We start from the raw sequence: 27,807 nt of genomic DNA, 5'->3' as shown, positions 1-27,807 counted from the left end.
AAAGTGAGTTGTAGTCCCTTTAAGAAACTGTATTTCCTATTGATCTGAGATTCCCTTCAGAGTCCCAGCCCGTCCTGGCTGAGGCACATCCTCCCCACACAAGTTGGCTTTCCCGGGCACCAGAGCCTTTGATTCACAAATCCTGGTCAAAAGCATCCCTGTGAATTCCAATAGGAGATCCAGGCTTGTCCCAGCCCCAGCCAGATCTGAGCCAACTTGGGCTCTCCCAGCCCCTACTGGTTCTGATCTGCTCGGGCTTCCCAACCTCCATCAAGACAAGGAATATAATGAGCTTCCATCAACTAAGGTCTTTGCAGAGGGACCTCGGCAGCTCCCTTTTCTGCCAGGACCTTCAGCTCACTGAGAACTGCATTTTCAGGGCAAAACTCCATTTTCCATACATCTGCCCGCTGAAATAACATTCTTTTCCAGTGCCAGCCTCTCCTTACCCTCACCTATTTTCCTTAACCAGACTTGAACCTTACTTCCAATCTCCATAATAAACTTCTTTTATCAATCTAGGTTTACAGGTCTGTAAATTCCTTTACAGAGAACCTCTGCCGCACCAGAAGGGGGCTCCCCCAAACCCCTACTCTTGCACTGAATCCCAAGGGGGTGTAGGGGAGCCAAACTTCTCCATTTGGTTCCCTGAACCCCAAACCTGCCACCACACAGACCTTATCTTTTAACCCCCTGACCACCAGAAACCCTAACCTCATTTTGGTTCCCTAAATCTAGACCTCATCACCTGGGGATCTTTCCCAGGTTCTGGGGCCAGAGTCAGCAGCAAGAAAGCAAAAATTGTTCCATCTGTCACAAGGTGACTGTCCCCACCCCTCCTCCATGCCAGCAAGGAGGCACCATAAAGAGGAAGGGGAAGTTTGGGAACCTCAGAGCAGAGCCAGCCCTGCTCGCATCCTGTGCCCCCGTCCGGGTGGGCCAGCAGCCCCCCTCCCACTGGGACGACTATGAGTCCCACCCTCCCTGCCCTGCTGTGCCTCGGTGAGTCCTAAGAAGCCCCCACCATGGAGGGGACTTTACAGAGCCCCAGGTCCCGCCCGCCCCACCCCCGTTTTGTGGGGAAGAAGGGCCTGACAAGCCGGAGATCAGCCAGCAAGATGGGGAAGAGGGGAGGAGCTGGAAGCCCGGGGGGGGGAAGGGGGTGTCTCTGAGCTAGACTCTGAGTCCTGTCTCCTTGCCTGGGGGGCAGGGGGGCTGGGGGGCTGGGTGGGGAGGGTGTGGAAGCCTGACCAACGACAGTAATCAGGGTCTTCTCTGCCAGGGCTGTGTTTGGGCCACAGGATGAGGGCGCAGGCAGGTGAGTCCCTCCCCTTCCACCCCCAGAGCAGACAGCTCCCCAGAAGAGGGAGGTGGAGGGAGCTGGGCTGGCCTGTCAGGGCTTGAAGGGGGGGACCCAGTTCGGGGAGCAGAGAGCAGGGGATCCCCTGGGGCTGACAGCTCTCATTCCCTTCCAGACAAGCTCCCCAGACCCTCCCTCAGCGCAGAGAATGGGTCACTGGGGCCCCTGGGGAGAAGGGTGACCTTGAGGTGCCGGGGGTCACCGGGAGCTGTTGAATACTTTCTGGAGAAAGAGCTGGGCCATGGATTAAAACGTATCGAGTATGTGCAATCAGAGGAAGTTGAGGTCGAGTTTTCCACCCCATGGATGACACTGAATGACACAGGAACCTACTTCTGTCACTACAGAACAGCGTCCCTCTGGTCAGAGCTCAGTGACCCCCTGGAGCTGGTGGTCACAGGTGAGGAAGTCCAGGTCACCCCACCCCTCAGGTAGGGCTGGTGCAGGATCCCAGCAGCCCCTGAGCTCCTCTCCTGCCCAGCCTGGTCCCAAACTGCCCCCTGACCCTGCCCTTCTGTCCTCTCCCGTGTTTCTGCCTCTACTCTCCCTCTGGGGCTAGAAGTGGGGGAAGGGAGTCAGCATTTATACAGCACCTACTGTGTGCCAAGCCCTTTACATCATGCCATGAGAACCTCTGTTTGGGGCCAGAACTCTGAACTTGAAACAAAGGATTCTTACAAGGCACTAAGTCAGTGGAATTGAGGAGACAATGGTTAGCTAGTGTAGCACGGTTCAGTAGGACTGATCTAATCCTACAGCAAATAATGGTTCCCTAGTGACATAATGATTGGTTTATGCTCAGTGTCGAGCATAGAAGCTGGGACTCAGAAAGCCCTCAGATTCAGAGATCCAGACAAGACAAGAGACCTGGCGGCAGGAGCTCAGGCTCTCAGAACCAAGGACAGAGACTCATTCCCTCTTCATTCAGGCTCCTAGGGGGCTGAGATCAGGCTTGGAGAGAGCTGGAGAAGACAAGCGGACTGGAGGCCGAAGCACAAGCCCTTGGACTCGGAGTCATTCATCCCATCTCACCCCCTGGGCTGGCAGGCTCCCCTTAGCTTCGCCACTGAAACCAAGGCTCCGGAAGCCTCTAAGATTTGCCCCGAGGGGCCCAGGGAAGGAAACTAGATTGTGAAGGAGATGATAAAGGACCTGAACGTTAACATCTGACTGTTCTTATGGTGATCCCTGAACTGGAACAAAGGCTGCCCCAGAGACCCCCAGGAAAACTGAACCAGAGAACATTACAATGCTTGCAATAACTGCCAGCTGAATGTTATCCCACCTCCCAGGTGGGAAAACTGAGGAGAACAGAGAGGAAGTGACTAGCCTAGGATCATCTTGCTGGAAAGTGTCTGAGGCTGGATATAAACTCCTGACTCCAGGCCTGGGCTTTGGCTTCTGTACCTCCAACTACCTCAATCAGGTCCCATTTGGGGACAAAATGGAGGCAAGAGGCTCAGCGTGGGGCTCAGGAGCACAGACAGAGCTGGTGGCTCCCCAGGGATGAAACAAGGGGCTGGTGGGCCATCTCTCCCACCCAGCCCTGACCCTCTCAAGTCAGAGGAGGGGCCTGCTGCTGCTCTGTGTCCTCCCCCAGCTCAGACATAGGCACAGGGAGGGGAGGGGATGTCTTCTCTGGGTAGCCCCAGGGGTCTCTGTAGGAGGTCAGAGTAGAAGGGAACCAGGAATCCCAGCCAAGCCTCTTATTGTCCTGTCCAGGGACCTGCCCAGGGGCCACAGTGAGAGTAGCCTCTGCTTTGGGGATGAGAGCCAGCCCACTTGGGTCATAACCGGCCATAACTCTGCCCCCACTGGGACCCCCCCCCCAAGTGGAGAGATTCTGTGAGAGAGGACCAGGTCCTGGGGCTCCCAGCCCCCTGCCAGGAAGGAAGCCTCCCGGACCACGGCTCCTTCCCCAGAGCTGACCCAAATTTGTGTCTCTTTCTGTATCTGAAACTTTCTCTTCCCTGCCTCTTATCTTTCTCTCTGTATCTTTTTCTGTCTCTCACTCTCTGCATCTCCCCTTCCCCCCTGTCTTGTCTCTCCCTCCCTCTCTCTCTGTCTCTCCCCACTTTCCTTCCCTCTCTTCCTGCCCTCTGGCTTTTTCCCTCCCCCTATTCAACCAGCCACTTTCCTTTCTTCCCCTGGAAGGTTTCCAAAGCCCTTTTTCTACCCCAAAACCTGCAACATTTGCCTTTTTCTGGACATGAGTTAACTCTCCAGCCCATCCTGGGGTCCAGGCAGGCCCAGGCCAGCCCCCCAGCAGCCAGATCTGTCTCCCCCCCTCCAAGGAGAAGCCTTCCAGCCCTAATTCTAGCCCCTCCTCCTGCAGACCGCTATGACCCGCCCTCCCTCTCGGCCTGGCCCAGCTCCGTGGTGGCCAAAGGACAGGCCGTGACCCTCCGGTGCTATTCAGGGAATCGATATGACCGCTCTGCCCTGTACAAGGACGGAGAACAAGTCACCAAAGCCCCAGCCCATGTCCTTGCTGAGGGGGCTCAGGCCGATTTCTCCATCCCTGCTGTGACTTCTGCCCATGGAGGGACGTACAGATGCTACAGCTTTCAAAGTCTCTCCCCCCATGAGTGGTCATTCCCCAGTGACTCCCTGGAGCTCAAGGTCACAGGTGAGAGACTCCAGTCCTCCCCCTCCCTCCCAGCCCTCCTACACCTCTCCCTGGTCGTGGGATCCCTAGGGGCCAGGAGGGCTGGGGGGGGGGGGAGGCTCAGAGGGAGGCAGGGAGGGTCTGGGCAATAGGTTGTCCTCAGAGAAGGCTCCAGACCCTGGGCCTCTGCTCCCTGGCCCCTCTGGACCCCTCCCCAGTGGCTGCCAGTCCAGTTGCCCACATACAGACAATATCTCCAAGTCCCAGGAAAGGGGGTTGAGGAGGCCAGGGCTGAGCCAGGGGAGGGGGGAGAGTAATACCTACAAGCCCTTCACGCTTCTCCCTCTTTGTTCCAGGAACCTCAAAGGATCCTCCCCTCCCCCCCAACCCTGGAGGCACCCAAGCTCTGACCCCCTCCCCACCCAGTGAGGAACAGGCATCCTCAGCACAGGGAGGGAGTCTCTGTTCCTCTGCTGCTCCTGCAGCCTAAGCCAGGGCCGGGTCCCCCCTGTCTCAGAGCGTGAGGAGAGATGGAGGCCTGGGACACAAGCAGGAGGGGCTCCAAGCTAGGGAAGGAGGGAGATCCCGGCTGCCAGGAAGGGGCTGGGGAGGGGGGAGCAGAGAGGGGCAGGTGGCCCCAAGCCTGCTCCCTTCTCTCTTCCCCATCAGCCCCCGGGGCCTCCCCCCCTCACCCACGCAGCCACAGCAAGGACTATGGGGAGGGGGCTCTGCTTCTGCCATCCCTGGCAGGGCCAGGCTCACACAGAGAGTAAGTGTCTGAGGTGGGACCTGAACTCGGCTCTTCCTCACCACAAGCTTCCTGCCCTACCCCCTTCCCGAGCTGTTCCCAACATGGCGGGAGATGAAGAATGAGGGGGAGGAGCGGAAGTGAGGGCAACGGGAAGAGGGACCTGGGCCTGACTCAGGGGCCTGCAGAGGAAGCCCTGAAGGGGACAAGGAAGGGGGGGCTGCCTCAGCCCCTCCCTCAGGCCCCAGGGCCCCACCCCCAGCCCCTTCCCCAGCCTCCCAGCCAGGGAGTGACCAGGACTCCCAGGCCAGGGACAGGGGCTGGGGCCGGGCCTGGGGTGGGAGAATCCCGCCCCCACTGATGGGGGCCCGAGATCGGGGGCCTTGTCCCTCTCCCAGTGACTTCTCTCCCCCTCCCAGGTCCTACAGCCCAGGATTACACGGTGGGCAACGTCATCCGCCTCGGTCTGGCCGGGCTGGTGCTCGTCCTCCTGGGGCTCCTGCTGGGTGAAGCTTGGAATGGCTGCAGGGGAGGCCCAGGGGGAGCTCCCGCGTCTTCTGACAGAGGGGAAGGCAAAGCTGGGGGGCACTGAAGGTGTGGATCCCAAAGACTACCAGAGTCCTGCCCATACCCAGAAAGAGGGAGGGCCCCGCCTTTGGGGGTCTACACCAATCTCATCATTGAGTGGCGAGTGTCCACACCATCCCCATCAAGTATGGGCCAGGAGCAATCCCCCTGAGCCTCCTCCCTCATGCCTTTGCCCATCATGGCTCTGAGGGCCCTAAGCCCACCCTGACCAGCAGCAGGACCCCCTGCTTCCCCCACGGCCTCTCCCACATCAGATCCCCCTCCCAGGACAAGCCTGTCCTCTGCTGGCCCGGCCCACAAGCGCCCTCTGCCCCAGCTCTCCTCCCGCCTGCTGCCTGGAGTTGTAGACCCGGCTTCCTGATGTTCTCAAGAAGGCATTTGCACCCCAGAGCTCCTGAGGAGACCAGAGTCAGCCTTCCTGGGGGATCTAAAGGCGCTGCCCTGGCTGCCACCCGGAGCTGGCCTTCACCGCAGCCTGAGGCTCCTGTCTCAGATGCTAAACGTGCCCCTTGCCCATGACCACCAGTGCCCCCAGAGGGCGCCCTGCACCCAAAGGGCCAGACTCCCCTTAGAGTCTGTCTCTGTCTCTCTATCTTTGTCTCTCTCCCCTTGTCTCTCTGTCTTTGCCTCTTCCCTTGTCTCTTTCTCTGTCTCTTCCTATGTCTCTGTCTCTTTCTCTGTCTGTCTGTCCCTGTCTCTCAGTATCTCTCCCTTCCTTCTTCCCTGATTTCCTCCCTCCTTCATTCTCTTTCTGTCTCCCCCACTCTCTGTCTTTCTGTCTCTCTCCCTCCCCCCACTAACCCACCCACTTTCCCAAGAATTTAATCAGATGGAAAGACCTATGTTTCACAAAGTACTGAGGGAAGATGGGGGAGTAGGTTGGTAAATTTCAAGATCTCTCAGTTTTCCCCCACAGAAAGAACAAGTTTGTCCCTCAGAGCAAACACAGACTGGTCAAAAAGCAAGAAGACTTGGGGCAGAACAGGGTCCTCCTGGTACGACTCAAGATGCAAAGAAAAACCCCTGACCAGATATTAACCAGTAAGAAGTACAAACATCCTTGGGCTTGCTCTCCTCAGACACCAAATGGGGAGCTCCAGAGAGAGCTGGCTGTGGCTGGAGCCTCAGCAGGACGGAGGGAGGCTGCTGGCTGTGGGCACTTGTTGGAGGGCAGAGCCCTTGGATTAGGGTTTCTAGTCAGAGAGGAGAGCTGAAGTGAAGCTAGAGGCACCACCCTTCCACACCAGGATTAGAAGTGCTTACACAAATACTTCTCAATTTAAAAAAAATTGAACTGGCAAGAAAAAGAACCCCACCATACAAACCTACTATGGCAACAGGGAAGATTGGGGTTTGTCTTCAGAGGAGGAGATTGAAGTAAAAAAAAAAAAGCTTCTGCCCTAAAGAGTAATATGAAGTGGCTCCCTGCCCAAAGAGAATTTATAGAAGAATTCAAAAATCAAATGAGAAACATTGAGAAATAACTAAAATAAATTAAAAATAAAAACATCCAGGAAAAACAAGATTATGAAAAAAAAGATAATCAACAAGAAAAGGAGAAACAGAGTCTCAAAGATGAAAATGCCTCTTTGAAAATTAGAATGTGGCAAGGAGAAGCCAGTGAAGCTATGAGAGACCAAGACAAAACATATTCTAAAGAAAAAAAAAGAGCACAATGTAAAACATATTATAGGAAAAAATCATAGATCTGGAGAAAAGATCAAAAAGAGAAAATATAAAAATAATTGGACTGCCTGAAAGTTGTAATCCAAAAAAAGGACCTTCACACAATAAGGGAAGAAATAATCCAAGAAAATTGTCTTGGAGTGAAAGAGCATGAGGGGAAAGTAGAAACAGAAAAAATCTGCCGATCACCACCTCAACAAAATTCTTTGTCCGATCACCACCTCAACAAAATTCTTTGTGGAGAACGCATAGGAATATTATTGCCAAATTTCAAAATCCCCAGATCATAGAGGACATTTTGCAAGAAACAAGGAAAAAATTCAAATATGCTGAAGTTACAATTAGAATTGTACAGAACTTATCAGCAGCCACAAGAAAAGACCCCAGGTCTTGGAAGTATATCTACCAACTAGAAAATGAACCAGACCTGAGGCCAAAAAATCACATACAGCAAAATTATCTATGATATTGAATAAGGAAAAAGTGGACATTCAATGAACTTGCAGATTTTTAGGATTTTCTGTCAATCAAACCCAAACTTCATAGGAAATTTAACACATTAGAGCCAATGCCAAAGATCAGTTTCAAGGAATTTAACATGGATAAAATGTTTATGGTTTTTTTTTTAACATGGAAAATGTGTGTCATATGTTTAAGATTGAAATCAGCACTAGGGTAGCTCAAATGAAAGATGGGGGCAGAGTTAAAGTAGAAATACTAATCATGTCATACAAATGAGGTGCAGGAGAAGAAAAGACACAGAGGCATTAGAGGGGGAGGAGGGCTCATAGTACTGAAAAGTTACATCGGTAATGGGTTAAATAAGCAACACTACATATATACTATGAAGGGTATAGCCCCATCTAAACTCTATAAAGAAATGAAGGGAGGGATGGTTAAATGGAAAAGCAAAGGGTGAGAGAAGACAAGGGAGGGATGCATGAGTAAGGGGAGGTTAAGTAATAGTAAAGCAAGTTAGCAGCAGAATTAAAGTAAACGGTCAGCAGGGATAGAAAAGTTATGGGGGGCAGAGGGGGGACGGAGCCAAGGTGGCAAAGATGACGTACATTTCTCTCTGACCTTAACTTAACTTTAAAAAGATAAGTAAAAAAGTAAAGAAGAGTCTAATAATTGATAGCATTTATGGTGAAAGAGAAAAACAGATTTCAAACACTGAGGAGACTAAAGGCAGATTGTTTCCAAGTGAAGCTCCAAAAGGTGACATAATCTGGTCCCCATCACATAAAGCTCTCCTAGAAGAACTTTAAAAGCATCTTAAAAGAGAGCTAGAGGAAAAATGGGGAAAGGAAATGAAAGCCTTGTGAAAGAGAAAAAGAAAATAACTTCTTAAAAAACAAAATTTGTGAAATGGAAAAAAAATTCCACAGAACAAAACAACTCATTCAAAAATTCAACTGGACAAATACAAAAAAGAAGCAAAAAAAAGTAAATGAAGAAAATAACCCACTAAAATTCAGAATTGAACAAATGGAAATAGATGGCTCAATAAGACAAAAAAATCAGGGTGTTTATATATTTTAGAAACGAGATCTTGATCAGAAACACTGGATGTAAAAATATTTTTCCCAGTTTTCTGCTTCCCTGCTAATCTTGGCTGTATTGGTTTTGTCTCTTCAAAGACTCTTAATTTAATGTAATCAGAGTTCTCCATTTTGATTTCATACGGTTCTTTAGTACTTCTTTGACCATAAATTCCTCCCTTCTCCAAAGATCTGATAGGTAAATTATCCCTTGCTCTTTTCATTTGTTTATGGTATCACTTTTTAATGCCCAAATCCTGTACCCGTTTTGACCTTATTTTGGTATGAGGTATGAGAAGTACATCTATGCTGAGTTTATGACATTATTTTCCAGTTTTCCCAGCAATTTTTGTGAAATTATGAGTTCCTCTTTCAGAAACTGGAGTTTGGGGTTTATCCAATACTAGATTGCTATAGTCATTGATTATTGTGTCATGTGCATCTAATCTAATTCCACTGATCCTCCATTCTCTCTTAGCCGGTACCAAATGGTTTTGATGACTCCTGCATTATAATAGCGTTATAGATCTGGTACTATTAGGGAACTGTCCCTTAATGATTTTTTTTTTTTTTGTTCTTCCAGATGAGTTGTTATTATTTTTCCTAGCTCTGTAATTTTTCGGGAATTTGATTGACATGGCACTGAACAAGCAGACTAACTTGGGTACAATTGTCATTTTTATTATATTAGTTCAGCCTACCCATGAACAATTTCTGTTTTCCCAATTGTTTAGATCTGGCTTTATTTGTGTGAAAAGTGTTTTCTGACTGTGTTCATATAGTTCCTAGGCTTGTCCTGCCAGATAGACACCCAAATATTTTATTTTGTCTACAGTTATTTTACATGAATTTTCTCTTTCTTTTACTGCTGGAATTTGGTAATAAAATATAGAAATGCTGACGATTTCTGTGGGTTTATTTTATATCCTGCAACTCAGTTAAAGCTGTTAATTTTTTTAAGTAGGTTTTAAGTTTTAAGTAGGATCATTCTCTAGGATTTTTTAAGGATACCATCATATATATGCAAAGAATGACAGTTTTATCTCCTCATTGTCTACTCTAATTCCTTTCATTTCTTTTTTTTTTTTTTCCTTATTGCTAGAGCAAATATTCCTACTACATTATTGAATAATAGTAATAATGGGCATCCTTGTTTCAACTCTGATCTCTTTGGGAATGCATCTACTTTCTCCCCACTGCAAATAATGCTTATTGGTGATTTTAGGCAGATGCTGTTATCATTTTAAGGAGAACTCCATTTATTCTTATACTCTCTAGTGTTTTTAATAGGGTGCTGTATTTTGTCAAAAGCTTTTGCTGAATCTATTGAGATCATCATATGGTTTCTGTTCATTTTGTTATTGATGTTGTCTATTATGCCAATAAGGAAACCAGCCCTGCATTCCTTGAATAAATCCCCCATGGTCAGTGAATTATCTTCCTGATAAGTTCTTATAGTCTCTTTGTTAACATTTTATTTAAAGTTTTTTCATCAGTATTCATGAGGGAGATTGGTCTGTAATTTTCTTTCTCTGTGTTGCCTCTTCCTGGTTTAGCTATCAGCACCATATTTATATCGTAGAAGGAATTTGGCAATCCTCTTTGACTTTTTTTTTCAAATAGTATATGCAATAATTGGAATTAGTTCTTCTTTAGATGTTTGGGAAAACTGACTTATAAATCCATCTAGCCCTGGAGTTTTTTTCTTAGGACTTCATTAATAGCTTATTCAATCTTTTTTTCCTAAAATGGGACTATTTAAGTAATTTATTTCCTCAGCTATTAATCAGGACAATCTATATTTTTGTAAGTATTCATCCACTTCACTGAGATTATCAGATTTGTTAGCATACAATTGGACAAAATAGTTCCTAATTTTTGCTTTTACTTCCTTTTTTTGTAAACTTTTCTTAGCAAAGCCTCTTCAGTTGCCCCCACCTCCCAAAGAGAAGCCTAAAGCCTATTCCCAGTGGGAAAGCTTTATATATAATATTTTATATTAAAAAAAAAAAGGAAACTTTGTTTTCTGCTTGAATGTGTAATTTGTTGGTTATATCAATCACCCCAGCTTACAAAAAAGGAAATTTAAGCCCAGAGAAATAACATCTCTTGTCCAAAGTCACACACAAGTACCACATGGCAAGGGTGAAATCTGAATCCATGTCCTCCCATTCCAAAAACAGCCTCCATTGTGCTGTACCACATGCAGGTCCTCTTCTATCCTGAAACTCTGGAAAACTTCCCAAGACTTCACAGCTTGTACTTTTGAAGGAAAGGAGAGATTGGAACATGATATTCCAAAAGGCAAAAGATTTGGGTTTCCAACCGGCGTGACTGCTGAAATCTGCTCAAGAGAGCTGATCCCCGAGATTTAAGGTGGCATGTGAGTGGATGCTTGTATACTTAAATGTATACATATGTGTATGTATAAAACCATACATTATTAATCTGAAATTAAACACCAAAAAGGGCATCTCGTTATCCTCTGCCTAATCGCTACTGAATGACTTTACTTGACACAAGAGGGATAAAAGGCTCCATTCCACAGACCTTGCTGTTGTGAAGCATGTGATCACTTGTTCGTTCTGGTTTGTCTGCCTTCCTGTGCTGTTTGTCGGCCCTTCCTCCACAACTTCTTCCTCTTCTCTCCTGGGCTTTCAAATGCAGCAGCCTGAGTAGAGATGGTTCCCCGGTGCTGCCTTCCACTCCACCCCCGTCTCTGAAATCATTGCTTCCTTGTCCGCACGCCCATGGCCGTGCTCTCTGCCATTCCCCCGGGCACAGCCATCTCCTGAGACCCTGGTGCCCTGCATTCCAGCCACATGACTTTGACTCATCCCTGCAGCCTGATGAAGGAGAACGTCTTCTTCCACATTCATCGCTGGGTGGGAGCAGGGCATGAACGTGGGGAAGGCCACTCTGACCCCATCCTGTGCCAGGGAAGCTCCGCTAAGAGCCCTGCACTCACCCTCGGGCACCATGGCCCCCACGCTCGCTGCCCTGCTCGGCTTCGGTAAGTCCTGGGAAGTGGGAGAGCCATGACTTCCAGAGGCAGACTCAAAACTTCAGGGAGCCTTGGAATCACTGCCTGGACCCTGCAATCGATCCCACAGAGCAGGAAATGCAGGGCCAGTGAGATGGGGCACAGGCAGCCCACGAGCCGGGGTCCCCGTTGTCTGGCTGCCCCTCTGCCCCCCCCCCATCCCTGCCCCTTGGGTGTGGTGACAAACTTGTAGCTTCTGGGAGACGAATCTAATGAGAGCCTGTCCTACAGGGCTTAGTCTGTGCTGGGAGACCTGGGCACAACAAGGTGAGTCCCTGCCCCAAAGCTTCCTGCCCCTCCTGCCTGCTCAGCCCTGAGAGTTAGGGGAGGGGGTGGGGGGGAGGGGTTTGTGCTGATGGGTGATTCTGGGAGGGGGCTGGGAGGGAGGGGCTGAGAGGGGATCTCGGGGCTGATTCTCTTCCAGAGGAATTGCCCAAACCCTCCCTCAGGGCTGAGCCCAGCTCGGTGGTCCCCCAAGGGCAGCCCGTGATCCTCTGGTGTAAAGGGTCCCCTGGGGCTGGTGTGCACCGCCTGAGGAAGACAGGAAGCAATAGTTTTGTGGAAGCTTTTCCAGCTGGGCAGGAAGCCTGGTTCATCATCTATAACATAGCAGCGAGCTCTGCTGGGAGCTACCAGTGTCTCTACCAAAGCCTGTCAGGGTGGTCAGAGCCCAGTGAGCCCCTGGAGCTGACGGTGACAGGTGAGCAGGCTCTGGAGCCCCTGCAGCTCCCCCGCCCCAGCAGGCCCTGAGGAAGCCAGGAGAGGGAGAGGGGGGAGGACGGGCTGCTGCTCTGCCCCTGTTCCTGTCCTGCCTCCAGCCTGGGCACAGAGAGGGGAGGGCTCTTCCTGTTCTCAGTCCCGACTCTCCTGCTCCTGCAGGGCTTTTCCCACCACCCTCCCTCTCGGCCTGGCCCAGCTCCAAGGTGGCCCCAGGACAGGCTGTGACCCTCCAGTGCCATTCCCAGCTGTCCCATGACCGGTCTGCCCTGTACAAGGTCGGAGAACAGGTCACCCAGGCCCCGGCCCAGCCCCATGCACGGGCGTCTCAGGCCAATTTCTCCATCCCTGCTGTGAACTCCACCCACGGAGGGACGTACCGATGCTACAGCTTTTGGAGTCTCTCCCCCCATGAGTGGTCATTCCCCAGTGACGCCCTGGAGCTCAGGGTCACAGGTGAGAGACCCCGGCCTCTCCCTCCCAGCCCTGCTAAGCTCCCTCCACAGTCCTGGGGCCCCCAGGGCCCAGAGTAATGGGTGGGGCTCAGAGAATGCAGACCCCGGGGCCCTGCCCCTTGGCCCACTCTGCATTCTGCATGTCCAGCGATATTCTCCGGGACACATCAGGGAGGGCCTGGGGCCCTGGAGGACTGAGGGTGGGCAGGGGCTGGGCAGTGCCGAGGGAGGGGCAGGAGTCTGCTTCCCTCTCACCGTTCCCACCTCGTGGTCATACTCCCATTGTACAGATGGGAAAGTGAGGGCCAGAGAGGGAGGGACTTGCCCAGCATCGCACGGGGGTGAGCCAGGCAGAGCGCAGCTAGCAAGCGTCTGAGGCTGGACTGGACTCCGCCCCAGCTCGGAGCTCTGTGCCCAGAGCTGCCCTCCTTGCCCGGCCTTACTCATGGAGGGGAGACATGGTGGGGGGGGGGGGGGGGGGGGGGGCAGGATCACAGGATCAGGTCCAGCAGAAGGGGCCCAACTCTTGGGGTTGGGCCCACCCGGCACCAGGACAGGCCCTGGAGTGCGCAGGGCCCAGTACCCAGCTCTGGCCTCCCGGGGACCCGCCGGCCTTAATATGCCCCCTTCTCCCCCCCCCCCAGCTTCAGCCCCAGCTTCCTCGGCTCTCACGGCAACCATCTTGCTGGGCCTCTCCGCGCTGCTCATCCTGCTCTTCCTCCTCCTCCTCCTCTGCTGTCGCCGCCATCGGGCCAGAATCGGCGAGTTCTTGGGGCCGGGGGCGGCGGGTCGGGGGCCCGAGCCCCGGGGAAGGTTGACTCTGACTCTCCCCACAGGCAACGGGAGCAGAGGGGCGGAGGCCGAGAAGACCCCCAAGAGGTAGGAGCCCCAGAGAGACCCTCCGCCAGACACCTGCCCCCCTTCCCAGCCCCTCCCCCACCACCCCCACCACCCCTCACTCTGTCCCTTCTGGTTCCCCAGCTCAGACCCCGCTGCGACCCCCATGGAGGAGCCGCTGTGTGAGTGAGGGCAGGGCGGGAGGGGGAGGGGCGTCGGAGGGAAAGGCCCGGCCCTGGGCAGAGCCCGGGCCTGATTCCCCCTGCTTCTCTGCCTCAGACGCTGCTGTGGAGGACGGCAGCCGGACACCGGCCGGACCGGAGGACACAGCCGTGAGTCTCTCAGCCCGGGGGGAGGAGGGGGGCCCATGGGGGAGGCTCCCACCCACACCCAGCGGGAGGTGGGCTCAGGCTGCACCTCTCCCTCAGCCCCTCCTCTCCTCCCGCAGGCGCCCCCCGGGGAGGACCCTCGGCAAGTGACGTACGCCCAGCTGAAGCTCAAGGCCGAGCCCCAGGACCCTCCCGGCTCGGGCCCAGGCCCGCCCTGCCTGTACGCCGCCCTGCGCTGAGCTGAGCCGAGCCCCGGGACCCGGAGGGAGCGTGCCCAGCATCCAACCTGGCTGCCCGGGCCGCCGCCAAGCCCCGCTCCCCGCTGTGGCCCCCAGGGGCTGGGCAGCGCCTGTGCCCGGCGCCGGACATGGGAGGGGCTCCCTGCTGGGAAGGCCCCGGGGTCTCCCGGATGGAAGGATCCAGAGCGACTCGGAGCCGGAAGCCGCCGCCCCCAGGACTGGAGCGGGAGGAGACCTGGCCTCGGAGCCGGCTCCGGGGGACCGAGGGGGGCGCGCTGAGGGCACCGCAGGAATAAACGCGCTTCAGCTCCACGTCTCCTGGATTGGCCCGCGGCGGGGGGGGGGGGGGGTGTTTCCCGAGGCTTGGCCCGGGTCTCCCGGCCTCGGCGCTGCCTCCCCCCGCCCCTCTGGCTGCTCCCCATCCTCTCCGGCCGGCCCCGGGCCCCTCCTCACCGCGCGACCCGGGGCTGGACGCGCTGCCCCTTTCCCGGAGCCCGCCGCTATCCTATCTCCCCCCTCCCCACATTTCCTCGCCTAAGGCCCGGGGGGTCAATGGCGGTCCGGGTGGGGGAGGGACAGGAGCTTTCGCCCTCCCAGGACAGACCACGGCCAGGGTCCCCGGCTAGACTTCCTCCCCAGGGCTCCGGGGTGCGAGCGGGCGGCCCGGGGGAAGACGGCCCCGCCCCCAGCCCAAGCTGGCCCCCTCCCCACACACACCCCAAGGCCGCGGGCGCTTCATTAGTCAGAGAGCTTTATTCCACTTTGGGGGGGGGGTGTAACACTTAATCTTCCTCTTCGTCGTCCCCGGTGCCCGCCCCTCCCTGGCCCTTCTTGGCGTTCTTCCTCTTGACCCGGCCGGCCCGGCCGCCGCCGTAGGGTGAGCGCAGCGAGAAGTCGATGTGCTTCTGGGAGTCCAGGCGCACGATAAAGGAGGGGATGTTCACCACCTGCTTGCGGACCCTGCGGGGGGGAGGAGAGGGAGGCGTTCGGGGGCGGGTCGGGGGGGGGGCGGGGGCGGGTCGGGGGGGCGGGAGAAGGACGACGTGGCCGCGGCCCCGGGCACCACCCTCACCCCCACGCCCCCTCACCTGCCGGCCCGGCCCGAGAGCGCCTTCACAAGGTGTACGGCGGAGCCGCAGTGAGCCTTGCGCAGGGCGGGGGGAGGCCCCCACGTGATCACCTGCAGGGAGCTGGGGGGGCGGGGGAGGGGGCTCGGCCGCACCTGATGTGCCTCTGGCGGATCAGGACCCGCGCGTGGTGGATGGACTTGGCCAGGCCCAGCTTGAAGACCTGCGTCTGCAGGCGCCGCTCCAGGAAGTCCTCGATCTTCAGGCCCAGGATGTAATCCAGCTTCATCTTGCCCTCGTCCAGGACGCCGATACGCACCAGCCTCCGCAGGAGAGCATTACCTGGGGGGGGCGGGGGGCCAAGTTATTGGAGGGGGGGAGGGGGAGCGCGCCCCTCCCCCATGGGGTGTCTATGGGGCACAGCCCCAGAAAGGCCCCGGGGGCCCTCCCCCACCCCGGGATGGGGGTCACCCGGCCGCTCACCCTCAAAGAGGCGCCGCTGGTCCTTCTCGTCCAGCGTGAGCAGCTCCCGCGCAGCCTTGCGGATCTTGGCCAGCGTGAACTTGACCCGCCACACCTCGCGCTTGTTTCGGAGCCCGTACTCGCCTGGGGGGGAGGGAGTGGAGCACGTGGGTGGAGGAGCCCGGCCGTGCCCCGCGCCCTCCCGGCCGCCGTAGAGCCCCCCTCTCCCCGCCCCCCTCCTCGGCGGGCCGCTGACCGATCAGCTTCAGCTCCTGGTCCAGGCGCGACTTCTCGAAGGGCCGCCGCGGCGTCACGTACGTCTTCCGACATACCCAGCTCCTGGCGACCGGCATCTTGGCCTAGCAGAACGTCCGACGGCGCCTGTGCGTGGGGAGAGACACGCGCTCAGACAGGCGCTACGGCGCCTGCGCGCGGGGCGGGGGGAGGGGAGAACGCGGGGCCACTGACAAGCACTAGCGGACGGGAAGGAGGCCCAAGGGGCGCTCGTCTGGCTTTGGGGGAAGGGGAGGGTGGTCGGGAACCTCCGCGGGGAGCTCCGAGTCCCGCGCTCTCCCGCTCTCCCCGGTGCCCGGCCGCCACGCGCTCACCTGCAGCTAGAGCCCGAGCCTTCCGGGAAAAGACTCGGCCCCACGGCGTGCGGCCCTTAAAACTCCGGGGGCGGTGCCATAGCGTCATCGCGCCGGCGCAGCGCTGGCCAACAGGAAGCGAGCGTCCCTGGGGCGTGGCCAGACGCGGAGCTGCGTCCGAGCCCCTCCTCGGCGCTGCTCCCCCCCTCCCCCCCGCGGCTCGGGTCAAGCCTAGATCCAGCCAATGGCGACCCTAGGGAACGACCGAGAACATTCATCTTATAAATTTACATTAAAATAAAGAGAAGGCGGTGGGGGAGGGGACCGAGAAAGGACTCGGGTAGAAAGGAGCCTCTGAATTGAATTTAGAAGAACTCCCCCCCCCCCGCCCCGCCCAAGGTGGAGAGGTCCGGCTCTAGAAGCAGGTCAGCAACCCCCGGGGACCCCTGCCCGCGAGGCCGCAGAAGCTCCCGACAGCGCCCCCTGTGCCTCGGGAGCAGAGCTCAGCTTTAAAGGCCGGGAAATGTTGGGGGTCGGGGCTCCGGCCGGTGCTGCGAGGGCCCTCGGAATTCGCAGGGCAGAGGTTTCACGGCGGCGGCTAAGAGGGGGCGGAGGCGCGGGGCGTTAGCGACCGTTGCTCAGCAGGCCGACCGACCCCCACAGGCGCCAGCCGGAAGCGGTGCCGAAAAGCCGGGGGTGGGGAGGGGCAGCGAAGTCCTCTTATAAGCGGAGAGATGGGGGCTCTGGGATGGGACACAGCGGAGTGGGCAGAGAAGGCTCCCGGAGGCCCGGGTGATCCCCTCAGGCTCCTCCCCGCTCGAGTCCCCGGCTGTGCTGCGGCCACCCGGCCTTCCCTGGTAACGCCCATCGGGGCTGCCCGGACCTGAGAGCGAAGGAAGGGGGGCGGGAGGAAGGCGGGAACGAGCCCAGGAGCCCGGAAAGTCTCCGAGCTGACGCGCGTGTTCAGAACGCCTGGGCGCCGTCTCCCAGGGAGACGGGAACGCGGCTCGGGCCCAGAGCCTTCTTGGGAGAAAAGCTGGGAAAGAAGCGGGAGGCGTGCAAAGCCGGACTGACTTAGCCCAGTGGAAAGGAAGCTACAAAAGCCAAGGGAAACTGGGCACATGGAAGCCAGTGACTCTGAGACAGAAGGAATCAAACTCAAAGATAAAATAAAATAGGGAAAAACGACCGAGTAAGAAAGTAGATGCGGGAGAGATCATTTTAAGTACTGCACTGCCTGAAAGCCATCACCAAAAAAAGAACCTAGAAAACATCGTACAAAGAGACCAAAGAGGATCATAAATGTGGAAATAATGTGTAGAAGAATTGCACGTGTTTAACCTCTATTGGATTACTTGCTGTTGAGGGGAGGGGGGAAAGGAGGGATAAAAATTTGGAATACAAGGGTTTGCAAGGGTGAATGCTGAAAACTATCCTTACATGTATTTTGAAAAATAAAAAGCTATTGTGTGTGTGTGTGTGTGTGTGTGTGTATATATATATTTTTTTTTTTAATCAGGGGCAAAATAGTCATTGAAAGAATCTCTCAATCACCCCCTGAAAGACATCCCGCAAGGAAAATTCCAAGAAATATTGTAGCTTAATTCCAGAACTATAAGGTTAAGGAGAAAATACTACAATCTGCAAGAAAAAAACAATTCAAACATCAAAAACCATAGTTAGGATTACCCAAGATTTAGTAACTTCTACAATAAGGATTAGAGAGCCTGGAATATCATATTCTAGAAAGCAAAGGAGCTTGAATTACAACCAAGAATGAATTATCCAGCATAACCTTTCAGAGGAAGAGTCGGATCGTCGATCAAATGGGGGACTTTCAATCATTTCTGATAAACTAAACAAAAAATGGTATCTTCAAATATAAGACTCCAAGAAGCATGAAAAGATATAAGGAAAGAGAAAAATGTTATTTAAAGGTTAAAACTGTTTTACATCCCTACGTGGGAAGATGATACTTGTAATTCTTGAGAACAGTTATTAGGACAATTAGAAGGGGGTATACATACATAAGAGGGTTTGAGTATAAGTTGACTGATGTGATAATATAAGACAAAAAAGAGTGGAAAAAAGGATTGTACTGGGAGAAGAGGAAAGGGGAGGTAAAATGGGGCAAATTAGATTACATGAAGAGGCACAAAAGACCTATTACAATTAGAGGGAAAAGAAGGGAGAGGGCTGAGCATTGTCTAAAGCTTAATCTCATCAATGTTAGTTCAGAGGTAATAACATTCATACTCGGTTTTCAAATTTATCTTTTATTCTTTAGGGAAGTAGGAAAAAGGGGAAAGAAAAGGGAGGGACTGAAAAGAAATAGGAGAGACACAAAGGGATGGGGAAAAGAAGGGCAGAAATAGCAGAAAGAGGTAAGAGAAGGAAGGAGGGCTGATAAAAGAGAGGGGCTGGTCAGAAACAAAACCCTGGTGAGGAGGGACAGGGTGGAAAGAGACAAAGTATAATCAGGAGAAAATAGGATGAAGGGAAATACACAGTTGATGATCATAACTGAATGCAGTTCGGATGAGCTCTCCCATAAAATGGAAGCAGAGAGCTTAGAATGGACCAAAACCTTAAAATATGTTGTTTACAAGAAACATTTTTGAAACGGATATAGAGAGTAAAGGTCAAAGGCTGGAGTAGAACATATTAGGCTGCGGTTAAAAAAAAAGACGGAGGATCTCAAAGGAAAAGCAAAAATCTAATTAAAGAGATAAGGAAACATCTAGATAAAAGATTGTGGTGTTCTTGTTCTTTAAAATATAAGAGTTCTCTCTGGAAGAGGGTTTTCTCAGGGAGGTTTTCTGGAGGCAGCTTTAGTTTCAGTTACAAGTAAATAATCACCCAAAATGCAGCCAGCTGATAAAAGTTCAGATCTTTTATTGTCTCCAATATAGCCCGGTTAGTTTTCTTAGAGGTCTCTCTCTCTCTCCTTGGTTCTAAGAGCTCTTGCATCTTTGTCCTTTGCCTCCGCCTCTGCTTCCTTGAATCTCTCTTGCCTCCGAGAGAGAGCTTCTGGCTCTCAGTCTCCCAAAGCCCTCTGTGTCTCTCCCAGAATGCTCCTCTCCGACCCCAGTCAATGTGCTGAGTGTAAAAGGTTGACTCCGCCTTCTGGAGGCAGGGATTAAGGGAGGTGTGAATTCACAAAGTTACAAAGTTAACTTTTGTGTGTGAACTCCAATGAGTACTTAAATACTTCTTGCTTATATGAGCTCTTTAAAGGTGTGAACACAAGCATTGTTTCTATCAATCAGTTCTACTTAGTACCTTGTTTCAAGTTCTGACCCTTAACATCTCTTCGTAGGATCAGATCAATCATACTGAACCAGGCTAAATTAGATAATTATTGTCTCTATCTACTCTAATGAGTTAACACTTTTGTAAAGATTCCAACAAAAGATAGCATAGACAAATGAAGTAATATCAATACTAAGTGTATGCACCAAGGTGTAGTGTCCAAATTCTTAGGAGAAGCAAAATCAGTTAAAGGAAGAAAGAGACAGCAAAACTATACTAGCGGGGGACCTCAACCACTACACAAAAGCTGACCATACTCAGACAGTATATCTATTTGGTAGAATTGACTTGTAAATTCAAAAAATCTCCAAGGCCAGGTGGATTTAGAAGTCAATTCTACCAAATATTTAAAGAAAAAATTCAATACTATATAAGTTATTTGAAAAGATAGGCAAAGATCAAAGGATATGAACAGAGAATTTTCAGATGACGAAATTAAAGTCATCCATAATTACATGAAAAAAATACTCTAACTCACTATTGTTTAGAGTAAATGCAAATTAAAACAACTCTGAGATTCCACCTCATTCCTCTCAGATTAGCAAAGATGATAGGAAAAGATAATGATAAATGTTCCAGGGGATGTGGGGAAAAATGGGACATATACATTGTTAGTGGATTTGTAAATGGAAGCAACCATTTTAAAGAAAGAGATATTAAACTGTATCCCCTTTGACCCAGCAGTGTCTCTATTGGGCTTATATCCCAAAGAGATCTTAAAGGAAGGAAAGGGACCCACACGTGCAAAACTGTGACTGCTCTTCTTATGGTGGCAAAAAATTGGACATAAAGGGGATGCCCATCAGTTGGAGAATGGCTGAATAAGTTATGGTATATGAAGGTTATGGAATATTATTGTTCTATAAGAAGTGATGAAAAGGCTGGTTATGGAAAAGCCTGAGAAGACTTAAATGAACTGATGCTGACATGAGCATCATTGAACACAGTAAGAGCGAGATTGTGTGATAATCAACCGGGAAAGACTTAGCTCTTCTCAGCAACACGTGATCCAAGGCAATTCCCAGAGACTTGGGATGGAAAATGCCATCCGCATCCAGAGAAAGAATTGTGGAGACTGCGTGTGGATCGAAGCATACTGTTTTCACCTCTCTTGTTTTGTTTTTTCTTGTGTTTTTTTTCCTTTTGTTCTGATTTTTTCCCCCAATGTGACTCCTATGGAAATATTTTAAAAGGACTGCAAATACTTAACCCTATCAGATTGCTTGCTGAGGTGGGGAGGGGAAGGTGGGGAATGGAGGCAGAAGAGAAATTGGAACTGAAAATCTCACCAAAATGAATGTTGGATTGTACTAGGAACAAGATGATGTGACGTCAGCTGTGCCGGAGTTAGCTCTTCTCAGCAAACCACTGATTCAAGGCAAGTCCAATAGACTTGGAATAGGAAAAGTCAGTCACATCCAGAGGGAGAACTGTGGCGACCGGAAGTGGATCAGAGCACAGGATTTTTACCTTTTACTCTTTCTTTCTCACGGGTTTGTTTTTTCCTTTTTGGTCGATTCTCCATGCACAACACAACAAATAATAAGGAAATGTTTAAAAGGACGGCAATTATTTGACCTACACCAGATTGCTCGATACCTCGGGGAGGGGGAGGGGAGGGAGAGAGGAAGAAAAACTTAGAACACAAAAGTTTTGCCAAAATATATGTTGAAAACTATTTGGGAAAACAAAGCACTATTAAAAGTTTAAAGAAAAAAAAAAAAAGAATCTGCGACAACCACGACAGCAAGAGAATGTAATTGGAGAAATAACGTAGTATTAAAATAAAAGTTAAAAACAAAACAAACAATGAGACAACGTCGTGTTCAGCAGATCGTCTCAGGACTCGGCAAGGGCTCTGGGGCTAGGCTGCTCCCAGGGTCCAGAGAGGGACAAATAGGAGGGAGAAGGGCCCCAAATGTCGACATGTGAAGACAATCACAGCAAAATACTGCCATTTCCACCACGCGTACTGCGTGCCAGTCACTGCGGGAAGTGCTTTCCAGTAATGATTTCGGCTAGTCTCTACAGCAATCCTGGGAAGTAGGGGCTAGCCCCTTTTCCTGACCCAGAATAAGGGGAAATGACTTGCCCGGGACCACACAGCCAGAACAGGTCTAAGGGCACAGTAGAACTCAGGTCTTCAGGATCCCCTCCCGGCAATGCAACGTTCAGCTGTCTGTCTCAGATTAATGTAATGGGGGAAGAGGAGGCCTAGGCCCCTTATTGCAGTCCCCATTTTAGGGATGAGGAGACTGAGGCCAGAGGGAAGCTGTAGGGAAGGCTGGAGCTGACTCAGCCTCCTGGGAGGGCCCAGCGCCCAGGGTCAGCACCCATCCGGAGGTTTTGATCCGGGTTAAGCAGTAAAAGGCGGCTCCCCCTCTCCTCCTGCAGTCCAAGGAGCACGTCTGGATTCAGATGGCACCAGGAGCCGGTCCAAAGGCTCGGGGCAGGCCTCCGGCCCCCTCCCCGGTCATGGCAGGCCAGCCCAGTGCAGGGAGGTGTAGGCCACAGAGCCGTCAGGCTGGGGGGAGCACAGGAGCAGGGTCTTGCGCACGTTGGTCCCAAGACGTCCGGCACAGACGAGGTCCGGCAGCGGGAGGGGGTCCCCGGGGGCACAGCACTGGGCCACAAAGTGGGCATGGTAGCGAAGGGGGTCGCCTGGAGTGCAGAGGGAGGGAGGGAGGCCGTGCTGATTAAACCTCCCTCCAGGCACCCCACCCACAGACATATAGGAGGGAGCACAGAGGTGGGGGCGGGGCCAAAGCTCACTCAGGACAGCTGAGGAAACTGAGGGCCAGGAATGGAACGAGCCACAGGAGGCCAAAAGGCAAAGGGGACAGAATCAGAGCTGATGGGGGGCTCCAGCCGGACCCTATTTTTTTTTCTGGTGGAGGCAATCTGGGTTAAGTGACTTGGCCCGGGTCTCTCAGCTGGTAAGTGCTAAATGTCTGAGAGGGGATTTGAACTCAGGTTCTCCTGATTTGGGAGTCAGTGCTCTCTCCACTTCAGCAGCACCAGCGGAGGGATGGGCTCAGGGTTCAGAACCCACACTGAGCTGTCTATCCCCCCATGGTTTTGGACAGTGGTCATTCAGCTCTCTCCTGGAGCCCCCCAATGAGAACAGGACCCTTCGTCTTTGCAGCAGTTCCCTAAACCCGAACCTGCTTTTCTGCAACTGCTCCCCCAAACTCCATCACTCCCATTTTACACAGAAGTAAACTGAGGCCCAGAGGTCAGGACCTCCCTTAGGGTAAAACTGCCAGACCTATGGGGATTTGTCGGCAATTCAAGATTAAAGAGAAGCCAGGAGAGAAGCAGTGACCCGCGCTCTCCCCAGCTCTCTCTACATTATCGGAGCTCCAGGACAAACGGCTCACATGGGAAGGGGCCACAGAGAAGGAGGCAAGAACCCGCTCACCTGGATAGACCAGAAAGTCGCCCCCAAACTTGCCCCCCGAGGTGAGGAAGTAGCCCCTTTCCCACAGGTCCTTGTAGACTCGGTAGCGAAGCTCATGAGCCGGGTTTCCAGCATGGGGCCAATCCGGGGATGGGTGGTGCCAGTCCAGGGGCCTGGCCCAGGCTGGCCGGGGGCGAGCCGTGGGCAGCTGGACCAGCATGGCAGTCTCTGGGAAAGGGGGCTGCAGGCCTGCTGGGAGAAGGGGAAGAGCAAAGCGGGCGAGGTGGAACGGGTGCAGGCACTCCTGGCCCCCTCCCCCAAAGGCCCTCCCCCTCACCTCCCTCCTCTCCTTGCCCCGACTCCGGAGGCCCCCGCTGTTTCTTGGCCCGGCCTCGGGCAATGTGCTCGGCCAGGTCCTTCAGGCGCTTCTGCCGGGCCTCGGCCGCCAGGGCCCGCTGCTCCCGGAACCCAGCCTCCTGCTCCCGCCGGTAAGCAGCGGCAGCCTGGGGAAGAGGAGGCTTTCAGCTGAGACCCGGCCCCCAGGCTCTGCACCTCCCCCCTCCCTAGAAGTCCTGGGCTCCCCTGCCCCCTGCTCCCTCCCCGGGGTCTCCCCTGCCCCCTGCTTCCTCCCCGGGGTCTCCCCTCCCCCTGCTTCCTCCCCGGGGTCTCCCCTCTCCCTGCCCCCCCCTTCCCTGAGCTCCCCTCCCCCTGCTCCCTCCCCGGGGTCTCCCCTCCCCCTGCTCCCTCCCCGGGGTCTCCCCTGCCCCCTGCTTCCTCCCCGGGGTCTCCCCTCCCCCTGCTTCCTCCCCGGGGTCTCCCCTCCCCTCTTCCTCCCGGGTCTCCCCTCTCCCTGCCCCCCTTCCCTGAGCTCCCCCCCTGCTTCCTCCCCGGGGTCTCCCCTCTCCCCCCCCTTCCCTGAGCTCCCCTCCCCTTCCTCCCCGGGGTCTCCCCCCCCCCTCCCTCCCCAGGTCTCCCCTCTCCCCCCCCCCTGAGCTCCCTCCCCTCCCCTCCCAGGGTCTCCCCCTCCCCCACTCCCTCCCAAGGGGTCTCCCCTCTCCCTCGCCCCCCGCCGGGCACCTGGGCCTGCGGGCCGGATTCTCGGCGCGGCGCGGTGACGAGCGTGGCGGCGCCGATCTCGGCCAGCAGCCGGGCCTCCTCCGGCAGCAGCAGCAGCGGGAGGCCGAGGCGCGCGTTCTGCCGGGGCCCCCGAGCCAGGCTCCCCACGGGCCGGCCCCCCACGCCCAGCCGTTCCCGCAGCGTCCGGGCGGCCTCGGCGCTCCACACCAGGGCCTGCCCGGCCTTCACCTCCACCACCAGCATGGAGCCGGGCCCCAGAGCCGCTGGGGGGCCGGCCACCGCCGGGCGCCCCAGCCTGCCAGTGCCCACGTGTCCGGTAGCTCCTCCGGCCGTCCCAGCCAGCCCGGGCCCAGCCCCGCCCCTTCCGAGCCCTAAAAGCCACGCCCCTTTCAAAATATTTCGCCCAAAATATTCCTGGAGGAAAATATTCAACCCCGCCCCGTTGCCAAATCTCCTCCCCTCGCCCCCGATTCGTGGTCAGACTCCGCCCCTGTGCGCAGCTCATCCCCTGGGCTCCGCCCCTTTAGAAGTCCTCACCTTCAGCTCCGCCCCTTGCCCAAACGCCCCGCCTTCGTTCCCCGCACTCGGCACCACCCCTTTGGTCCAAAGTTCGGGCTTCAGCCCCGCCCCTTTCCGAATGCTCCGCCCCTTTCCCTAATTCATTACCCTACTCCATTCCGAGCGCTCGGACTTCAGCCACGCCCCATCGGAACCCTCACCCAGCGGGTCCCCACTTTTGCCAATGCCCCGCCCCTTCCCTCAGCCCCACCCCTTTGGAAAGTCTGAGCCCATGGCCCCGCCCTCCATTAAAACCATGGCCTCGGCCCCCCTCCTTCCACAGGCCAGGTCCTCCCATAGGCCCCGCCCCCTGTCCTCACTAGACCCGGAGCCCTGCCCCTCTCTGCCCGGCCCCCCTGAGTCGCGGCTCCCATTCGGGGGCCTGCGGCTCCGCCCCGGATCCGGAAGGGAGGGCGGCCGCAGGAGGGGGCGGGCTGGGCCGAAGGTGCAGGGGGTGGGACCGGGAGGCTGCCTCCGCTGCTCGGACGGGCTCCCAGCCTGGCCTCCGGGCTGCAGGTGGGAGGGGGCTCCGGGGAGCCCATCTCGGGCCAGATGGGACTGAGGGGCTCGGACAGCTTGGGGAGGGGGGGGGAGGGAGCAGGGGCAAGCTCGGGGCCTTTTGGGGCGCGGGGAGGGAGGGACATCCCCGGGGGGAGGGGCATTCCCGGATCCCCTGGGGGGGGGCATTCCCGGGACCTGGGGGGGGGAGAGGAGGGGGAGAAGGGGGACCGGCACCGGGAGTGGGCTGGGGGAGAGACGTCTGCTGGGGGCCATCCAAGGCACGGAGAAGATTGCGGGGGGGACAAAGGACAATCCCTGAGCCTTCGGGTTGGGGAGGGACGCGTCAGGCCTCAGCCCCAAACGCTCCCGGGTGGGGTATCTGGCGATCCTCCTTATCTCCGTCCCCGTGGGCTTCCTCTTTAAGAAAGCGGGTGAGTGTGTTCCCCTTCCTGTGGCCGGGGCTCTGGGCGGATGGGGGAAGGGAGCAGAGGGGAGGGGCAGGGCCGAGGCCGGGCCTCCTCTCCCACTGCCTCCCACTCACCTCCAGGTCCCGGGCTGAAGCAATGGGGAGCCGCAGGGGTGGGTGTGGCACTGACGCTGCTCACCTGCGGACCCCACATCCTCCACTCGCTGGTCACCGTGCTGGGCACCTGGATCATCATGGAGACCTGGCCCAGGTAACTGGCCGCGGGCAGCCCCCCCCCCCGGGGCCCCCCTCCGGCCCAGCTGGGGAGACCCGGGCTTGACGGCGCGCTGGTGTCTGTCTCTCCCCCTCCCTCTGGGCAGGTCCTGCCACGCCCTGGCACTGGCCTGGACCTTCCTCTACCTCCTCTTCTTCCGGATGGTCACTGTATTGGGGCTCCCCGCCCCCACCCCCTTCACCAACGCCGTGCAGTTGCTGCTCACACTCAAGGTGAGGTCTTGGAGCGGTTGCAGCTCTCAGCGCCCCGAGGCTCGCCCCAAGGGGTCTCCAGATGTGGCCACCCCGATCCCCGACTCTGAGAGCCCCGGCATTCCCGGTGGCTACGGGCTTAGCTCCCGAGGAGTTTGTCCGGGCGCTGGGAGTGGCCGTTTTCTCACCCCGGCCACTTATGGATCCAGGCCGGGTGATTGGAGGGGCCCTGGGACCCTCCCTGAGCTCCCTGGGGGAGACGGGCTGTTCTCGGGGGCCAGGCCCAGCCCTGACCCCGTGCCCGTCCCCAGCTGGTGAGCCTTGCCAGCGAGGTGCAGGAGCTCCGAGCGCAGAAGGAAATGGAGCCCCAGAAGCGGCCGACTGTGGGGCAGCTCCTCGCCGTGCCCTCCCTGCCCCAGATACTCAGCTACAGCTACTGCTACGTGGGGCTCCTGACGGGTGAGCAGCCCCTGCCCGGGCCCGCTGTCCCCCGGGGCCTCTGGCTAGGGGCAGTGCCGCCAGCCGGCATCCTCTACTGACTGAGCTGCTGGAGGGGGAGCTGGAGGGGGAGCTGGAGGGGGAGCAGGGGCACCTGGGACACTTGGCAGCCCTTTAAGCTCCCTGGGCCCAACTTCCCCTTGGTAAAGTGAGGGACCTCCAGACCTGCCGCTTCCTGCCTGTGTCCCAAGTGGGGCTTGGCCACGGGCAGTGTGACGCAGTGGGTAGGGCGCTCTTGGGCTCCTGCCCGCCGCGTCCTAGCCGTGTGAACGGAAGCACCATTTCTTCTTGTCCGGGCAGCTTCTCCCTTGGGGGGCCTCATGAGGCAGACCTTGGGCCCTGGTCTGCTGTGCTCCCTCCATGGGTCTCCCCACCATCCACTTGTGCCCCGACCTCCCCTCTCCCGGCTCCCACTTGTGCCCCCATCTCCCCTCTCCCAGCTCCCGCTTCTGCCCCGACCTCTCCCGGCAGGCCCCTTCTACCGCTACCGCACGTACCACGACTGGGTGCACCAAGGCCCGGCACCGGTGCCCAGCTGGGAGCCGCTGCTGCTGCGGGCCCGGCCAGCCCCCCTCTTTGGCCTGCTCTTCCTGCTGTCCTCCTGGCTCTTCCCGCTGGAGGCCGTGCGGGAGGACTCCTTCTATGACCGGCCCTTCGCGTTCCGCCTCTTCACCAGTCCCATCTTCCCGCCTTCCGGATCTTCGTGGCCTGGATGCGGCCATGTGACTCCCGCCCCGGGTTGGGCCTACCCTGGGAAAATCAACGGGGGGCCCCCCCCCTATCCTCCCCAACATTACATCCACCCATGGGTCGCGGGACAGGGGACTCCCCCCAGGCCTCCGGACGCTCCCCTGGCCGTGGTCGGTGGGACCACCCAGGCCATCCTGTAGTGGGGGAGGCTGTTCCTCCCAACCGTGGCCCCTGGTGGCCTGAGATGCAAGGGTGAGGGGCAAGGTCCCCCCCCAGGCTAAGCTAGGCCCTGCCCTGCGGGTGGACCTACAAGCCTCGAGGGCAGGTTCTGGAGGCAGAGCTGGTCACCCCGGTGGGCCCAGGCCCGTCTCCTTCGGCTGGGACGTCGGGGCCCCTTCTGACCTCCAGCCATCCCTCCAGCCCAGAAGCCGGAGCAGCCACCAAATACGACTACGAGACCATCCGCAACATTGACTGCCAGCAGACCGACTTCTGTGTGCGCGTCCGCGATGGGATGCGGTACTGGAACATGACGGTGCAGTGGTGGCTCGCCCAGTACGTCTACAAGAGCGCGCCGGCCCGCTCTTACGTGCTGAGGTGAGCCCCCAGGAG

The 27,807-nt window shown here is 55.7% G+C and overlaps 4 protein-coding genes across 4 annotated transcripts; 2 read left to right on the top strand and 2 right to left on the bottom strand.

Moving 5' to 3' along the window:
* Window positions 1-881: 881 nt before the first annotated feature.
* Window positions 882-14,816, top strand: LOC105750110 (leukocyte immunoglobulin-like receptor subfamily B member 4). Its single transcript, XM_031961774.1, has 14 exons — window positions 882-1,002; window positions 1,283-1,318; window positions 1,476-1,760; window positions 3,696-3,989; window positions 5,136-5,301; window positions 11,384-11,544; window positions 11,806-11,841; window positions 11,999-12,274; window positions 12,454-12,747; window positions 13,391-13,507; window positions 13,583-13,625; window positions 13,728-13,765; window positions 13,863-13,915; window positions 14,032-14,816. Exons 1-14 carry the CDS (start codon window positions 969-971, stop codon window positions 14,149-14,151), a joined length of 1,953 nt encoding a protein of 650 aa, XP_031817634.1. The 5' UTR covers window positions 882-968; the 3' UTR covers window positions 14,152-14,816.
* A 68-nt stretch (window positions 14,817-14,884) lies between these two features.
* Window positions 14,885-16,398, bottom strand: RPS9 (ribosomal protein S9). The gene is made up of 5 exons (XM_031963475.1): window positions 16,289-16,398; window positions 15,937-16,061; window positions 15,702-15,824; window positions 15,374-15,560; window positions 14,885-15,111 (listed from the first exon to the last, which is right to left on the bottom strand). The coding sequence occupies exons 2-5, from the start codon at window positions 16,031-16,033 to the stop codon at window positions 14,934-14,936; spliced, it is 585 nt and encodes a 194-aa protein (XP_031819335.1). The 5' UTR covers window positions 16,034-16,061; window positions 16,289-16,398; the 3' UTR covers window positions 14,885-14,933.
* Window positions 16,399-20,822: 4,424 nt separating this feature from the next.
* TSEN34 (tRNA splicing endonuclease subunit 34) lies at window positions 20,823-24,510 on the bottom strand. The gene is given in 4 exon segments (XM_031963465.1): window positions 20,823-22,240; window positions 23,001-23,205; window positions 23,207-23,482; window positions 24,057-24,510. Coding segments are annotated over 4 exon segments (912 nt in total). The 5' UTR covers window positions 24,300-24,510; the 3' UTR covers window positions 20,823-22,052.
* On the top strand, window positions 24,298-27,796 carry MBOAT7 (membrane bound O-acyltransferase domain containing 7). The gene is made up of 8 exons (XM_031961773.1): window positions 24,298-24,372; window positions 24,938-25,130; window positions 25,463-25,546; window positions 25,663-25,792; window positions 25,902-26,028; window positions 26,319-26,466; window positions 26,977-27,365; window positions 27,521-27,796. Exons 1-8 carry the CDS (start codon window positions 24,298-24,300, stop codon window positions 27,794-27,796), a joined length of 1,422 nt encoding a protein of 473 aa, XP_031817633.1.
* Window positions 27,797-27,807: the final 11 nt, after the last annotated feature.

Source organism: Sarcophilus harrisii, chromosome 3 (genome assembly GCF_902635505.1).
Source record: "Sarcophilus harrisii chromosome 3, mSarHar1.11, whole genome shotgun sequence".
In the NCBI taxonomy this organism is placed as follows: domain Eukaryota; kingdom Metazoa; phylum Chordata; class Mammalia; order Dasyuromorphia; family Dasyuridae; genus Sarcophilus; species Sarcophilus harrisii.
This window is presented reverse-complemented; position numbering and strand designations above follow the sequence as displayed.